General features: G+C 39.3%; 1 protein-coding gene across 1 annotated transcript; it reads right to left on the bottom strand.

The window, feature by feature from the left end:
* Positions 1-4,280: 4,280 nt before the first annotated feature.
* LOC104070164 (putative lysosomal acid lipase/cholesteryl ester hydrolase) lies at positions 4,281-14,734 on the bottom strand (the record flags this gene model as incomplete). Its single annotated transcript, XM_009586272.1, has 8 exons — positions 4,281-4,743; positions 5,512-5,583; positions 6,652-6,723; positions 7,920-8,066; positions 9,523-9,659; positions 10,296-10,405; positions 10,804-11,002; positions 14,614-14,734. Coding segments are annotated over 8 exons (1,092 nt in total), but the record flags the coding sequence as incomplete, so codon positions are not given.
* Positions 14,735-15,160: the final 426 nt, after the last annotated feature.

The raw sequence follows: 15,160 nt of genomic DNA, 5'->3' as shown, positions 1-15,160 counted from the left end.
CCCCCGCCCCACCGCCGGCCTCCGGCGGGGCGGCAAGAACCGCTGCCAGAGTAAATGCTTGCTTTCTGTTAGCGTTACAGTTCTCAGGAATATTGCTTAGACTCTGTTAAAATTTTCAGGGATGACAAAATATGCACTGTTTTGCAGCAGGACGAAAAGTTGGTAGGCACAGATCTGCCACAGGCCTTATAGGTGTAACAGGTTGGGAGGGAGAGAGGGAGCTTTGCGTATTTACATCTTTTCAACCTATAGTCTCCTTATGTTTGGGTGTACTGAGATTCAAGTCCCGGATCTGAATCCAAAGAAGGGACATGAGCCTCTACTCCTCGCACCCCAGGTAAGCAGCTTTCTGAACCCTGAGCCCGCGGGGATGCTGAGTACTTGAAGATGAAGGAGACACATTCCTCTCCAGTTTTGATGAAAAGCTTTAGCCTAAACACAAAATGCTTTTCTTAACAGAACTAACACGTTTTCTTAATCAAAATATTTTCATACCAACACTCCATCTCCCCAACCAAGCTTCACTGAAAACCTCTCCAGCAAGCACAGAAAGAAAGCTTAATCAAAGGTCTTTTGAATGAATTCCTAACAACGGCTGGGGATGGAAAGCTGCCAGCAAAGTAAATTGTTAATTCTCAAGTTTTACCTTATCAGGATCAGTTTTCAAAATAGTAACAATCAGGAAAAGATCCTAAAATTCTTTTATTCAGAATTCATAATTCAGTAGTGAGAAATTGATTCGCATCCTCTACAACTACACGCATTCATCATTTCTGGAGGAGTTAGAATGCAATACAGACATGCTTCAGCTCAGTACCCTCAGAAAATAAACTTAGGCAATCATGTTACAGGTGTGGCTATTGTCCATCCAATCTTCGTCATTTTTTATTTCATTGATGATTTCAATTATTTTGTTTATATAAAGTTATTTGAAAATAGGCTACTGGAGAAGAGAGACCATTATTAGCATGCTCATGATGGGCAATGCTGCAGCATGAGTTTGTATTTTATAAGACATGAAAGAAAGGAGAAGACATTATAGATGCTTTAATTATAGGAAAATCTTCCACCAAGAGCCACGTTTTATTATATATCAGAAAACCTATTCAGCCATCAAGGTTTCTTTCTCATATCTTACAGATTAAAGCCATTTGTAACTTTCCATGATATTAAAGTATTCATGTTTCCTTTTTTTTGTATGGCACATTCACCATAAAGAGCAATTTATACAAAACTGGTTTATTTTGTTCCCAAGCTGGCACAACTGTTTCTCTTACAGGGCCCAAGGGAGTAGGAGCTCTGTTTTACCACCACTTCCTATGCTGAGGCACTTCTGTATTGTTTGAGTTGATGTGTAAACTTTTGTCAGTGTTATCACTAGCTAGAGCATCACTAAATAGTGTAAAAATGCTCCGCATTGAGCTAGTACATCATTCAGTGTGCACCACTAACATAAATGCACTCTACCATCCTTAGGCCTTTTGCATGAAATGAACAGTGTGAATATACTTGGAGATGACTGTAAAAAAATCCTTTTCAAGTTCCAAGCACAACATGTGGACAAAGACACGTGCCTTTATGTCTGCGTAAGCCCTCGTATGCCCAATTGTGTTGTACATCTCTAAGACAAAGCCCTGGATCGTGCATGCACTTAAGATGCACACAGGTCTGTGAGTCTGGCAATCCATCAGCTGATCAGGGACTACTTTCTTCTGGCTTTCTAACATAGTTTGATCATGTCACTAAATGCTGAGACTAAGTCAGCAGAAGGTGTCCAATGCCCTCTGTTATGCTAGTACACTTGTATTATCCAAAGCTGATGTTCAGCCAAGCTTCAACATCATATATATACACCTATAACACAAAGACATCTATAAAACAGGCACTAAGTATGTGAAAAATTCATCACTGCTCATTCTTATTAGACCAAGCTTCTCGCTCTTCTCTATGTTCAGGGTGTCTTATTTTACAGATTTCTTTCCACTGACACCTCTCCAAGCTTGTGTCACACAGGGCTTGCAACTTTAGCAAGCCAGGGAGAGCACAGCAGCTTTCAATTCCCATAGCCATCCCTGCTCCAGCGAAGCTCCATAATGGCTTTTCTGTAAAGCTTCCACTATTCTGGTTTTATTTCCAGGCACACAGGGGGTTCATCAGCTGACAAAGCTGGCAACACATACCATTTAATACACCCTGCTATCTTGACTGCACATCTACTGTAGTCAGAATGTACAGAAAGGTACAGCCTGAGCATATTTATTATTGAAGATGACAAAGGTCAAAAGCTGGGTCAAACGTACCACGGCAAAGATTAGTTCCCTGCCTTACTATGTGGTTAAATGCTATTTATGAGATTACCAGACAGTCCGTTAAGCAATCCAATTACCCAAGGTTTAAGAATGTGATACAAGAAGCTTTCCACCATGTCAGTGGTTTGAAAGGAGCCTCACCTGGAGGCTTAGAAAATGACTCCATCTTGTGAGCAGTTATTTACAATTGGTACCTTACTTAAAGGTCTGAGAAAAGTCCCCCAAAACAACATGAATGGCCTTTTAGGCTTAGGAAAAGCCTCTTTCAGGACAAAAGTAAAATGGGAGCATACTTGGCTGTTTCACTTTTTTATTGTACTTGTTCTATGGATGAATAGTTGTAAAAAACAGACTCGGCTTTCTGGATTCTGTTCCAAAGATTCACATACATTCATGAAACAAGAAGTGAAACACAACACATCGCTCTGAAATCCAAGCAGGTCTCATGTTTATTGAAATATCTCAAGCTGAATAAACATGATGCACGTGGCTCTTGCTGTATCACATACCCTCACAACTGCTAAGTTAGCCACTTTGGATTCCTACAGAAACTTCCTTTCAGCACAGCAACGTGAAACAAATATGGCTGCTACAAATATAAAGCAAACTTAGAGGTCCTGCTAGGAATCGCAGCTGAAATATCATGAACCACTTTTTCCTTAAACAAAGCCTGAGGATTCCCTGAGTCTGAATTAGGAATAAAAAAACCCCAACCAAACCAGCCCTAATTTATGGCTTATGCATCTTTTTGCAGGTTTTGGTTTTGGGTTTGGTTTTGGGTTTTGTTTTGTTTTGGTTTTTTACAAAGAAAATTTGCCTCTGTTTAAAATGCACTATTTTCTATGCTATGCAGAAAAGGCTTTTTATCCTGTTGGGATTACTGACAGAAATCTGGGTTGAATCCAACCATGGCACAGAAATTATCATCTGGACTGAGGCAACTGACTCTGGAGATTGTTCATACATCCACATTTGGCATGGAACTTTTGTGCAATTCAGAGCAGCTGAAGTCCTATGCATATAGTCAATGGAAAGAGCAAGGCACCTATACTAAGACAATTACAGCTCCAAAGTCAGACCCCTGAAGCAGATGTGAATCCTCTCCCCCCATTAAATGGGGGCTTAGCCCCATTTTGAAGTGGAAACTGAGACAAATGGGAACCGCTGTTAATACTGCCAGGCTTCACCAGGGTGTTGTGCGGTTCCTGAGCACAATGGTGCCAAGCACCACATAAGCAGCTAAGAAGTAAACAGATCTTCAAAGCAGCAGATGATTACGGGGAAAAGTCCACACAAATTAAGTCACTCAAGCTATAGAATTAATGCTGTGGCTCTTCCTTTGCCAGTAGTATACTGGGGGAGCTTGTTTTCTAGTGGTCAGTGCAAAGAAAACAAAACACGAGCATGTTACATCATTCTCCTTGAAAGCCATAACCTATTGACAAAGCTAACTGAAAGTGGTATTTCTTTTAACCGCTTCTCTTGTTCCAGGAATCTGCAAGGGCAAATAATGATCCTTATCCACAGCGGGTACGTGAAACATGAAAGGCTTCAGGGACACCATTAAATCAAAAAAAAGGCAGCAATGAATCAGTCCCAAAATCAGAGATTTCAACTGACGGTGGTGATCTTCTCTGGCTTCATGACAGTTCTTCTGGGCAATATTGAAAAAGAAAGTCATGTGATACAGCTAGCTTGTACGTGATGGCTAAAATAATAATGCAGCAAAAAGTCACTAAGTGCTTTTTAAAGTACCAGCACCAAATGGGTCACTGCAGTACAAGGACTGCTTCTGAAAGGTACTCAGAAATGGCAACATACTGAGAAATGGCAGTGTTTTATGCACAGTGAAATACTTACTGTTTTAATTGTCAAGCACCTGAGGTGCTGAATGGACTAACTTGTCTTTTAGACATGTCACTAAATTTATATGCACATGACATACTCCTTTTGTGCAAAGTCACACTGCTCTTTGAGTACCATGCCACTGTGTGCAAAATCAGAAGGATACAATGAGGATTTCTGCAGGAGAGAGAAATAATACTGAGAAAAACAAACGAAATATGAATCCAATTCAGTAGTCATTGCTGGCATTTTAAAAATGCATCATAAATAAACAAGGTAGGATTATTGCCAGAAAAAAGTATGTTCCAAAAAGACAAATTCCTGGTGAACTAATACTCTGAAATACCATGCCAGTTTAGAGATACTTCCTAATCATGTTAATTATTTCATTATACATGCGGTAAGGTGCATCAAGGCCCCAGATGAAATCCAAATGTTCCCATTCTGGAATGTTTTTGTGGTAAACCAAGTTTGTGATCTGAGTGAGCAGCATAGCAACATCCTTTGGGTCTGCCAGCCAGTCCTGTCCACCAGTCCACACTGCGGTTGGTACAGTCATCTCTTTTATTTTGTAGAAAGGGGGAGTAGACTGAGGAGGGGGAAAGTGAAAACAAAAGCATTAGAAAGAACAAGTCTTCAGTGTGATACTACACTGCAGTGTAACATAATAGCAAATGCAAGACAAATGCGTCAGATTCTCATTATCTCTTCCTCTCTTGGGCAGCTAGAGACAGAGATGGAGTCCTGACTCAATGGAAAATGTAACTCCGAGGGTCCTGCAATATTATATCATGCATAGCAGTAAAGATGTGGTTTAAGGAGTTCACAAGATAGCAGGGTAGCAGAAGTCTCAGAAAATGCATCCCATTCAAGTTATTTCTAAACCCTAATCAAATACTAGAAGTGATTGTTACTCTGAAAGTATGATACTGCAATCTTTCCCAGTCACTAAAGTGACAAGGGGCAAAATATTTTTAGTATTGCACACAGCAATTTAGAAACAAACATGCGTGGAGTTTAAACAGGCTGAAGATAAGCAATACACATGAATTGACAGTCTATGCCTTATTGTGAGAAGTACAGTGGGATCTCATGATCTAGACAGGCAGGACCACCCTCAAGAAACAGTGTGCCATCACAACTTCGTATCCAAGGGTGGGCTCCATACTGACTTAGGACTACCTCAGAGCTCTGTAGTCCTGTCTTTTTTTCTTTTTGGAAAAGGCAGCTCTCCAGTTGGTTACTGGACAACACTAGTGGCTCTTTAGCATGTAGCATAAACACAGCACGCAGAGAAGTGCCCAAGGACTTTTTTTGTGACACTCAAGAATTATAACGTATCTGTAACATAACATACCTGGTTGTAGTGAGCCATATTTGCAGCCTTGCTTCCCCAGTCATAAGCTTTGAGTTCCCCAGTCTTCACAGCCTAGAAATAAACAAATATTCACACATACAAAGAACAACTGCGACACTTCTATTGCAGGAATAAAAAAGTATAGGTCATCTGGAGAATTGGCAAAGGCAACAGTGAAACAGGGAAATGCCAAGTATTAACAAGGACAAGCGTCACTGCTTTGCCCAGTGTCACAGGAGTAGAAAACATTAACATGCAATACCATTAGACTTTGTCCCTTAAGATTTCACATTCTTTCATAGCAATAGTAGGAAAGATTAAGAAAACAGTTTAGTGTATCCCAAGCCAGGATGTGGCAGCTCCATGCTTCCTTCTGAAATTTTTACCTTGCTGTCTAAATGTATAAGAACACAGCATGAAGCTTTCTTAGAAAGTCTACTCTGTATGATTTACCACCTATTATTTTTCAGAAACAGAAGTCTATATAACAGGGATCTGGAAAATAAAAAGTCTTCACAAATTTCTTTCCAAGCCAACACTTGAACAGCTATGTACAGCAGAACACATTGCTTCTGAATAGATGACCAAGTCCAGTTACAAGATCACAAGTAGCACTGACCACCACTTCCACGGCAAATGTCTTCTCGTATTTGTCAGCCTGCTGAGCAAGCTTCAGGCACAATAGCATCACAGGCATGAAATCATGCACTGAGGTGAAATTCAAAATACACTAATAAAATAGAAAATGAAGCCAAACAGAATAGAACAGAACAGAAAGCCTGCTGCTTTTCTCTGGCTAAAAATATAACTTGTAATCCAAAGAGGGTTTGCTGAAAGGGGAGCAAATACTCGTTACAGCATCTCTGAGTTAAGTTATTCCATTGTATTGTATGTTGGCCTGAAGTACTTACAGTTAGCCTATCTTCAAAGAAATAGGGAATAGGGGTGAGCCACCAAAGTCAGTATCATCAAAGCAGCTGCAATGAACAGTTGCCGTTCTAATAATTGGCAGTTCCACAATTTCACTTGGGCTATCCTACATATATATATTTTGGCATTTTATTCCATTTAAGTATCAGAGACATCAATACTCTACAAACAAGGTAGAGTCACGGACATTTTAGATTCTGGAAACTCTACCTGGCTCCAGTGGATCATGTTTTGTACAGATGTGCCCGCAGGGCAGTGTGTTGAATACACATCCACTCGGCTCTGCAACAAGATAATTAATATGGTTTACTCCTCACAGTGCAACAGTGCAACCATTATTGCTTCTTAAACAACTAACAGAAAATTTTCCATTCCTCTTAAAACTGTTATAAAAAAAAGTTAAATGGAGCTATATATACAGATGAGGTGAAAGTTTGGGGGATTACTTACAATTAACTGCAGAACTTTAAAGCTGAACTTTAAACCTGACAATTATATCCCTTAAGCATTGTTTATGTATTCAGAATATCTTTTAAGAAGTGCTAGTATTGTAAGAATTGGGAGCATATAACTAATATTTAGACAGACCTCCAGAGAAACCTTGTGTTACTCTACATCTAAACTAGTACCTGTCAGTCCAAAGTGATTCAGAACTTCATACATTTTGAGTTTAGAAGTACAAAATACCCAAGGGAAACTTAAATCCTGGCAGAAAAAAAAATATTATCCACCATTAAAACAATGAAAACTGTATGTGCTGGGCAAGAAAACATCAAAAAACTCCACTTTCACCTTGATACAAAATACAAAAAATGTACATTTTTGTACACAGAATAGTGAAAAAAATGGTAATTCTATCTCACTCCAATAAAAAAATTCTCAGCCTTCATCCACCTGTGGGAAACTGATACCAGCTTCTAATGATTTCAGGGAGTTAGAGACACTTTAGGAAGCATTATGAAAAAAGACGGTCTCATGCCAGTTGCTGTTGACTAGCTTTTAGATAACAAAACAAGTCCTATGAACAAGTCCTTTGGAACTAGAACCACAAATGAAACCATCAGCAGGGTAAAAAATTGGTCCCAGAGAAAATAATTGCACACGTCCACTGAGAGACCAGAAAACTTCAACAGTTCTCTTGAAAATGGTTGAAAACTATACCTTTATTCCTTCCTTCCTTGCAAAAGGAATTAAATACTTGCACCACCATATTAATTCATTGCTCTTACCTACTTCCCCAACAGATCTAAAATAATGTATTTTAGCTTTCCAGTAACATTTTAAAAGGTTAATTCTATCCATCCAAGCTGGGCAACTACATCTACACCAAGGAAAGATATTTGTCCAAACTCAGTATGATGAAGAAGGCATTATTTTTTTTCTAATTACATGTAAAGGACAATCAGTACAGTGATACACAGTCAATACTGTGCAAAGCGTTCACAATAACTCAGCTATTAAAAGCCACCAAAACATACCATATTCAAGTTTCTCTCATTAAAACCACATAGAAGAAAGAATATGTTGCCGCACAGGTCATCAAGTATTCTGTGGGTGCAAACATGGGTAGCAAGCCACTTCAGCAAAGAATTCTGAGGGAGGAATTGTTTCTTTCCAAACATGTCCTACAAAATAACAAATACATAGGACAAACATGTAATTGCATAGAATGACCTGGTTTGAGTTTTTATACTACAACATTCTTGAGGTAATATTTTCATTTGTACTGGTGACAGGTGTGTCATACGAAAATGATTTATCTCCTTATCAACCTTGTTTACAGTCCAATGGGAGGGTCACAGTTAGTGTTTCTGTTGCCAATGATGCAGTCCATTACCCCCACGAAAAGTACATGGGAACTGGGACCACCATTAAAGAATTCCAAACCTAACCTCAAATTCTAATCAGTTTTAAATTCAGTATTTACAGGAGTACTACATAGCTTCTTGTCATCAGAATTGTTTAAGGCTAAAATATTTTAAGCTGCATCTGCTAATGTTAAATGGCTTTGTACTTGCAACTTCCTCTCTTCAAACCACGTAAGAAAAACAAGTTGCATAAGCTGTGGTGGCCACTTCCTCTTGATGAGTATTTTTAAAACGTCCAAGGATTTGAAAATGGCCCACTAAGCACTTCCTTAAAAAGTGACACAGCTCTTTAAAGATACGTCTGACCCATGGGTTTGTGGCTGTCATGTACTTCTGCACTCCAGCGTTTTGCAAGTCACCACGAGAATCAAGTTCCTCAGCACAACATGAGCATCTGCACAGGGCACTGACCAGCTACTATCCTCATGAGACAAAGTTCATTACACAAGGAACAGGAGATCACAACTGTTAGTATCACTTTTATGTATCTGCCTTTGGAGCAGGGAACAAATAATGCAGACACGCATTAAATGTGTACAAGGTACATTAGAGAAGGGTTTATCTCACAGAACAAACAACTCTATGTGGGAATCTCCATGGGTGGTGGAAAGAAAAGTGATGGTTAAAAATGACACATAGCAGGGTGTTCACAATGTCTGGCTTCAGGCACTTAACTGCAGTCTGCCAGTCTGCCTACATTGCCTTTGATGTTAATGGGGAAAGGTAGACTCCTCCAGAGGATGATTCACAGCATCTAAATAAAGCTGCTGCTCTTAATCACCCTCTGAAGGATCCTCCTCCAATAGTAAATGGTTAGTTGTGAAACAAATCTGTTAAAGTTCATGACAATTCAAAACCATTCTGTATAAAGCTATCATATGAGTCTTCTAAAATAGACCAACTATTTAATTAATCATGTGATTTCTGTAGCATAAATTCTAGAAACATATAAATGTGAAAACATAATTTTATTCCATCTATTAAGTTGTAATTGTACAATACTACTTTAAATTGATACAAATTGTCTCATTAGACAGCATTAAAGCTAGAGAAGCCACTGCTTACTTCCATAGCATTATTATGGAAAAACCAGCCCAGTATTCTTGCCAAACATGTTAATCTAATAACAGTTATTAACATTCTTTGCTATGCTGTTTTCAATAGAAAGGGGGACACCTCATTTGGCTTAAAACATTTACACTCAAATACAAACCTTGAGTAGCAGGTCAGGAAACTCTCCCAATTTTACCAGAGGGCTAGTGGCAAACTTGACTGTAGCTACTGGTGCCAAGGCAAAGAACATTTTGATTTTCTTAGCCAGCTGTGGCAAAGTTGAAAAAGCAACGAAAGCTGTAAATAATATGAGAATAATTAACAAACCTCACTGACAAGTTAGATGAGAATTTTACCTGGCAGTGATTCTATAAAATCTAAGATATGTTGAGTGTGCACAAGTATTTTCAGATTAATAGTTTGATTGTTGCCTCTAGGATCAGTTTAGATATTTTAAATTAAGCTAGTTACTATGGAACACAAACTAAATGAGGCAAATCAGAAGGATTTGTTTTCTTCTGAAAAACAAGTTCATGCTAACTAACCAGCTCTTCCAGCTCTTTCTATCTGCAGGTCTAAGAGCACCTGAGCCAGGCCTTACATACAGCAAAGTATTCTGGAAATGGGAATCTTGATTCTACATGTCTGATTATTCTAATTTTATTATGCACAGTTCATCAATTTATTTTAATAGAAACTGTACTGGTGGCTACCTGTGACTTCAATTTATCATTTCAACAGCTTCCCACTTTAAGCAAACACAGAAAGATTAAGTCTTTTCTTTTTAATGTTGATGAATATTCCAGGAAGCAGCTAAAAAACAGAAGCAGTAGATTTCAAAAGCCCTATTTTTTCATCATGAAACCACGTAAGTGGAAATTGGTATATCATTTCAAATACAGTATATTCTAACGAATGCATCTCTTCACATACCCATTGTGGTGCCCTGTGAATGGCCAATGTAAAATACTTGTTCCTGGCCAGTCTTCTTCAAAATAAAGTCCACTGAGGCTGGAATGTCATACTTAGCCATTTCATCAAAGCTACACAGCAAAGATAAAAAGTCAGTTGTGTAAGTAAAGTTATCAGTTTGGAACAGCTGCACAGAGCTTTACTGCACTGCAGATCAGTTGTCTGGACATAAAGAAAAGCTTCCTTTGGATGAAGCAGAACACTCTGGTGATTGAGTCTTCACACAAGCACCAGTGAAAGCAATTAATATTCTACTAACCACATATGAAGGCTGTCCCAGAACACTATACTGACCATAAAACTCCCCTTTACTGCCCCTACATATGTGACAGCAGACGTAACCAGAAAAAAAAATACCTTGTACATTCACAATGTGACTGAACTGAGATGATGGGCAAAGAGAGGAAGAGAAGCCTGCTCGCAAACAGTGTGTGTAGTTTCTCTAGTTTCTCTAGCAAGTCGAGGATACCTGAAAACCCAGAATTCTTCTTGCTTCACTGTGAAGTGTGTGTGTTTCCTGGACCAGGTGTTCCCTCTGCTGTTTCCCAGCCATACATCATAGCCAGCATCTGCCAGCATAAAGCCGAGGCTGTTGTAATCCAAGTTTGTGATCCAATTGCTGGCATCTGCAAGCAAACCATGCTGCAGAAACACAGCAGGCCTTGGACCTGAAAAATAAAGCATTTATCATAGTTTCCTGTTCATCTGGAACTGAATGCCTAAGAATAATTCAAGTGAGTTATTGAAAGTCTGCTTTAGATTTGCACTTTGAATATTTAATCTACGTGACTTAATCTATTAAGATTAGCAATTTGTATAATACTCATAGTGCCATGAAATCACGTTTTCACAAAAAGCTACTTTTTATCATTAAGAATTTTAAACTAGCAACTTGATAGTTTCTTAACTAGAGCAAAAGATTCCTTGAAACAGACAGCAAATGTGCTATAAGCAAACATGAGAAAAGCAGGAGCTACAAGAAAAATACAGGTAGCCCTTACAACTGTTTCAAGCTCACAAATACTCAGCAAAGTGGCCCAAACACAGACAGCTGAACTACTTATGACCCTTGCCCTGCCCCTAAACCTGGGGAAGGCATTCCCATATATGTGCTACTGAGATCCTTGTTTTCCAGCTAAGACAATGGCAAACTAGGTGCTGAGCTGTGGAAATCTCTGCAACTGGTACTGATATTATCTCTATGCAACTCCCTTCCATTACCAAAGCTCTGCCAGAACCTGAAGAGCAGTATGAGTAGCTAACAAGGAATTTATGTTTCAAAGGACTTTCTCCCCTTGACTGAAGTAGTTAAAAGAACAACAGTCAAGACCCAGCCTCTCTCCTGACTTCCCCATCCTGAAAAGGGAAATGACACCTTTATGTGGAATACAGATTAAAAAAATTGAAAGTTCCTGCTTCTACACGAAGAAAATAAATTAACATATAATCCTTTAGGAGGAACATGACCTTCAAAAAATCCAAAGACCCCTTCTCGCAGTGGCACAGGTGTTTTGGGGTTTTTTTCTGCTTTAATAACTGAAATCTGGTAACATGGTAACCTTAGCTCAATGCCAGAGATTACTCAGGAATTTACCTCCTCCAACGACACATCATTCTACTACAATACTAACTCATGCAATACTTCCTCCATTGATAATTTAGACTTGCACATTTCAGCAGAAACTGCCCAATCACAACTGTTTCAGTCACCTACACCCTCCATTCCAGGTCACGTCCATAAATGTTTGCTGTGAGTTCCAAAATCCAAATTAGCAATATTCCTCCCTCCTGGCAACCTTTATACCTGTGACATGGAACCTTTTCAGTGCCTGCTTTTCCCATTTTGTTAAAAAAAACATGTCGTGGCATACTGTCCCTGCAACCAGGCAAATCTCCAGCAGTGCCAAACTGGCACCGGAGACAGTACAGTTCAACACAACTGTTTACTCCGCTGCAGTAATACTTCATTGCCTCATGAACAGTGTGCAGGATTTTCAAGCCTAACATTAAATTTGTTTTCAGTAATGTTCACTTTTAGCTTTGATACCTTCTTTCCTTTTACTAAACTCAGATCAACCAACTTTTTTTTGAAGAAAAGGCTCTCCTCAAGCTGCTGCTTGCATGTTTCATAACATAGGAAGGGGAACACTGTTTAACTACTTTAATGCTTTAATTCTGTTCTCCTATTAGCCTCCAATTTCTGCCAGTTCCTTTTTCACTTTACCAAGCAGTCACCAGATCTGCACATGAATTGCACGATCATATGACAAATTCTCTTGGACAATAATAATTTTGTATCACCTCTGATCCTAAAAACCCCAGAGGGGAAATAAGAAAGGTAGGTCCTTAGACTACCCTTTCCGCTATGGAACATTTTGTTCTCTTCACTGCATCCCCAAGAAGTTGAAGACAGACTTACTTCCATGCCCTTCTTAACCATGCTATGCAGTTGTTTTAGATTTTTAGTTAATACTAAAACCAAAAATCATTGATGTTTTGCTTTTAGGTTCTCTGGGACATTTTCCCTTTTTTTTTTTCAGCTGAAGAACTGTAGGTTTTGTTACAAAACATCATGTGATACATAATTCCAAGGGATCCTATTAACATTATGCAGGTATTGCAAAAGAATAATTATGGCATATATACGCCAAGTCAGCAGTAACACATCATTGGTATCTTTCTGAGAAAAGATACCAAGTCTATAAAAACTTAAGATCAACATGAACTTTGAAATCCTCATTCTTCTAGGAGACCATACTTCCCCAAATGTGCTCAGTAATCCTTGTTTTTAAAATTAAAGCACTTTGCAAAACATGAACTTGGGGTCGAGGGTGTGGCAAGGGGAATGTGGAGAATTCCCACCGGTCAGGAAACTTCTGTTTGCTTATGTCATCGATGAAGGATTTGACAAAATCAACAGGTACAAAGGCAGCCTGTCTTTTTCCTGTGGGCTTCTCTGAAATTCTTAAGTACAAAGACACCTGCTAGGTTTGACTGGCCTCATACATGCACTGATCTTTACACACCCACCTTGTAAGAGACAGCGGACAGTGCAAACATCCTAACTCATACGAAACCAACAGATAAGGTCAGGAAGACTGTTGCTTGGCCTTTGGCAGAGGAGAGGGTTTTTCCACAGGTCTTGTTCACACCCAAGGCTATAGGACAATCTTTCTGATTTCTTTTGTGAGCTCCATGCTTTTACCTCTCATCCTAGGTTTTTTCAGTCCAAAGGGTTCTGAGGCACTCCTTAGAACATGTACAGTTTCTATGCAAACAGGCTGCTGTTGTACGCATGCAATTGTCTGTAGGAGCTTTTATAAGGGGTGGCGAACAAGACTGATACCAAATTCAGCCACTGCTGTTCAAACACACTGTTAATTCCATGTGCAGTGTACGAGGATAGCAAGTCAAAGACTACGCGTCTCTCCTCTTCCACATATATTTGTCTCATTTTTGAAGCATTCCATCATTCAGTCCTTGCAAAAACCTTCGCCCATATCGGTCCCTTAAGTTTCAGTTTACATTCCCCTTATCCTTCCTCTCCCCCACCTCCTCAACTGTACACCCCCTGCATCCCTTCCATGGTTTTATACCAGCGTTCACAGTAATTCTTACAACTTGTAACAGTGCTCTGGTGGCACATGCCAGTGCTCCTCCCAGTCCCCCATCAAATCACATCCATAAAACAACCTGGTCTGGGCTGACTGTTGTCAACTACCTGTTACATATCCTGATTTGCAATATTTGCAAGAGTTCTTGGGAACTCTTGTAGTTTAGTTATATTGCACCAGAAGAGGCATGTGAACTGCCCCTACTTCTGAAAACTGTCAGACATTTTTAACAAACTTATTTGTTACAAAGAAGCTTTTTTCAAAATGGGGTTTGAAATAACTCTACAATGTTACAATCAATCTCTTTTCAAGAGACTATATTACTTAAAAAAACCCAACAAATCTCAGTCCTTATTTTCCACTTCTGAGAAAATCCAGGCCTCTCAGCCCCTCAAAAAATCAAACGACAATGAAGGGCTTGTATTAATGTCACATAAAGGCAATGTCAGGAAAATACAGCTTTCTAACTCCTTCTCCCTTCCTTTACATAAGTCACTCTACATGTGCCTAATCTATTTTGGCCATAACATTCACCAATAAAACATTCTAACTGCATATGTCATGTAGTCTTTAATTTTTTTCTGGATTACTACAGGAGCAAAAGTTTTATAAGTCAAAGAGCTTTTTTATGACTTCCCATTTTTCCAAGCAGACATAAATCTTACCTTTGCTCCTCTCATGGCCTTTTCTTCCATAAGGAATTCTGTTAACGGAAAGGATATACCCATCTTCTGTCGTCACTTCGTACTCCTCACTAGGATATCCCCTGAAGGTAATAATTTGACTCTGAAAAAAGAAAAGAAACCGCCCTGGAGTCAGACTGCCAGCCTCCTCAGTTCATTAATATGTGCAGAGTACTCTGGGTTCATTCCAAAGACAGCGATGTGAAATTAAAGGATGTGGTAGGAATGTGCCATACCACCTGCCTATTCGATGCAGACAGCTTTTCTTATGAGACTTAGCCCAGTACGGAGTCAGGAACTAGCCAGAGCACAAACCCTATCCTAGGAATTTGGGAGGACTCCCTGGCCTGTCCCCATCCACCGTCATATTAGTTACTCACACGCTGCTTACAGTGAGAAAGGAGACTGAAGTGTTGAAAAGGAGATTAAGATAACAGGGCAAAACACTGAGACACGGATTTGACAGACAAAATTTGAAACTGTCTGCTCTCAAGGAAAGCAGTATCTTCCAGTGACAAAGAAGTGAGGA

This window comes from Fulmarus glacialis, unplaced genomic scaffold, assembly GCF_000690835.1.
Source record: "Fulmarus glacialis isolate BGI_N327 unplaced genomic scaffold, ASM69083v1 Scaffold50679, whole genome shotgun sequence".
Taxonomy (NCBI): domain Eukaryota; kingdom Metazoa; phylum Chordata; class Aves; order Procellariiformes; family Procellariidae; genus Fulmarus; species Fulmarus glacialis.
This window is presented reverse-complemented; position numbering and strand designations above follow the sequence as displayed.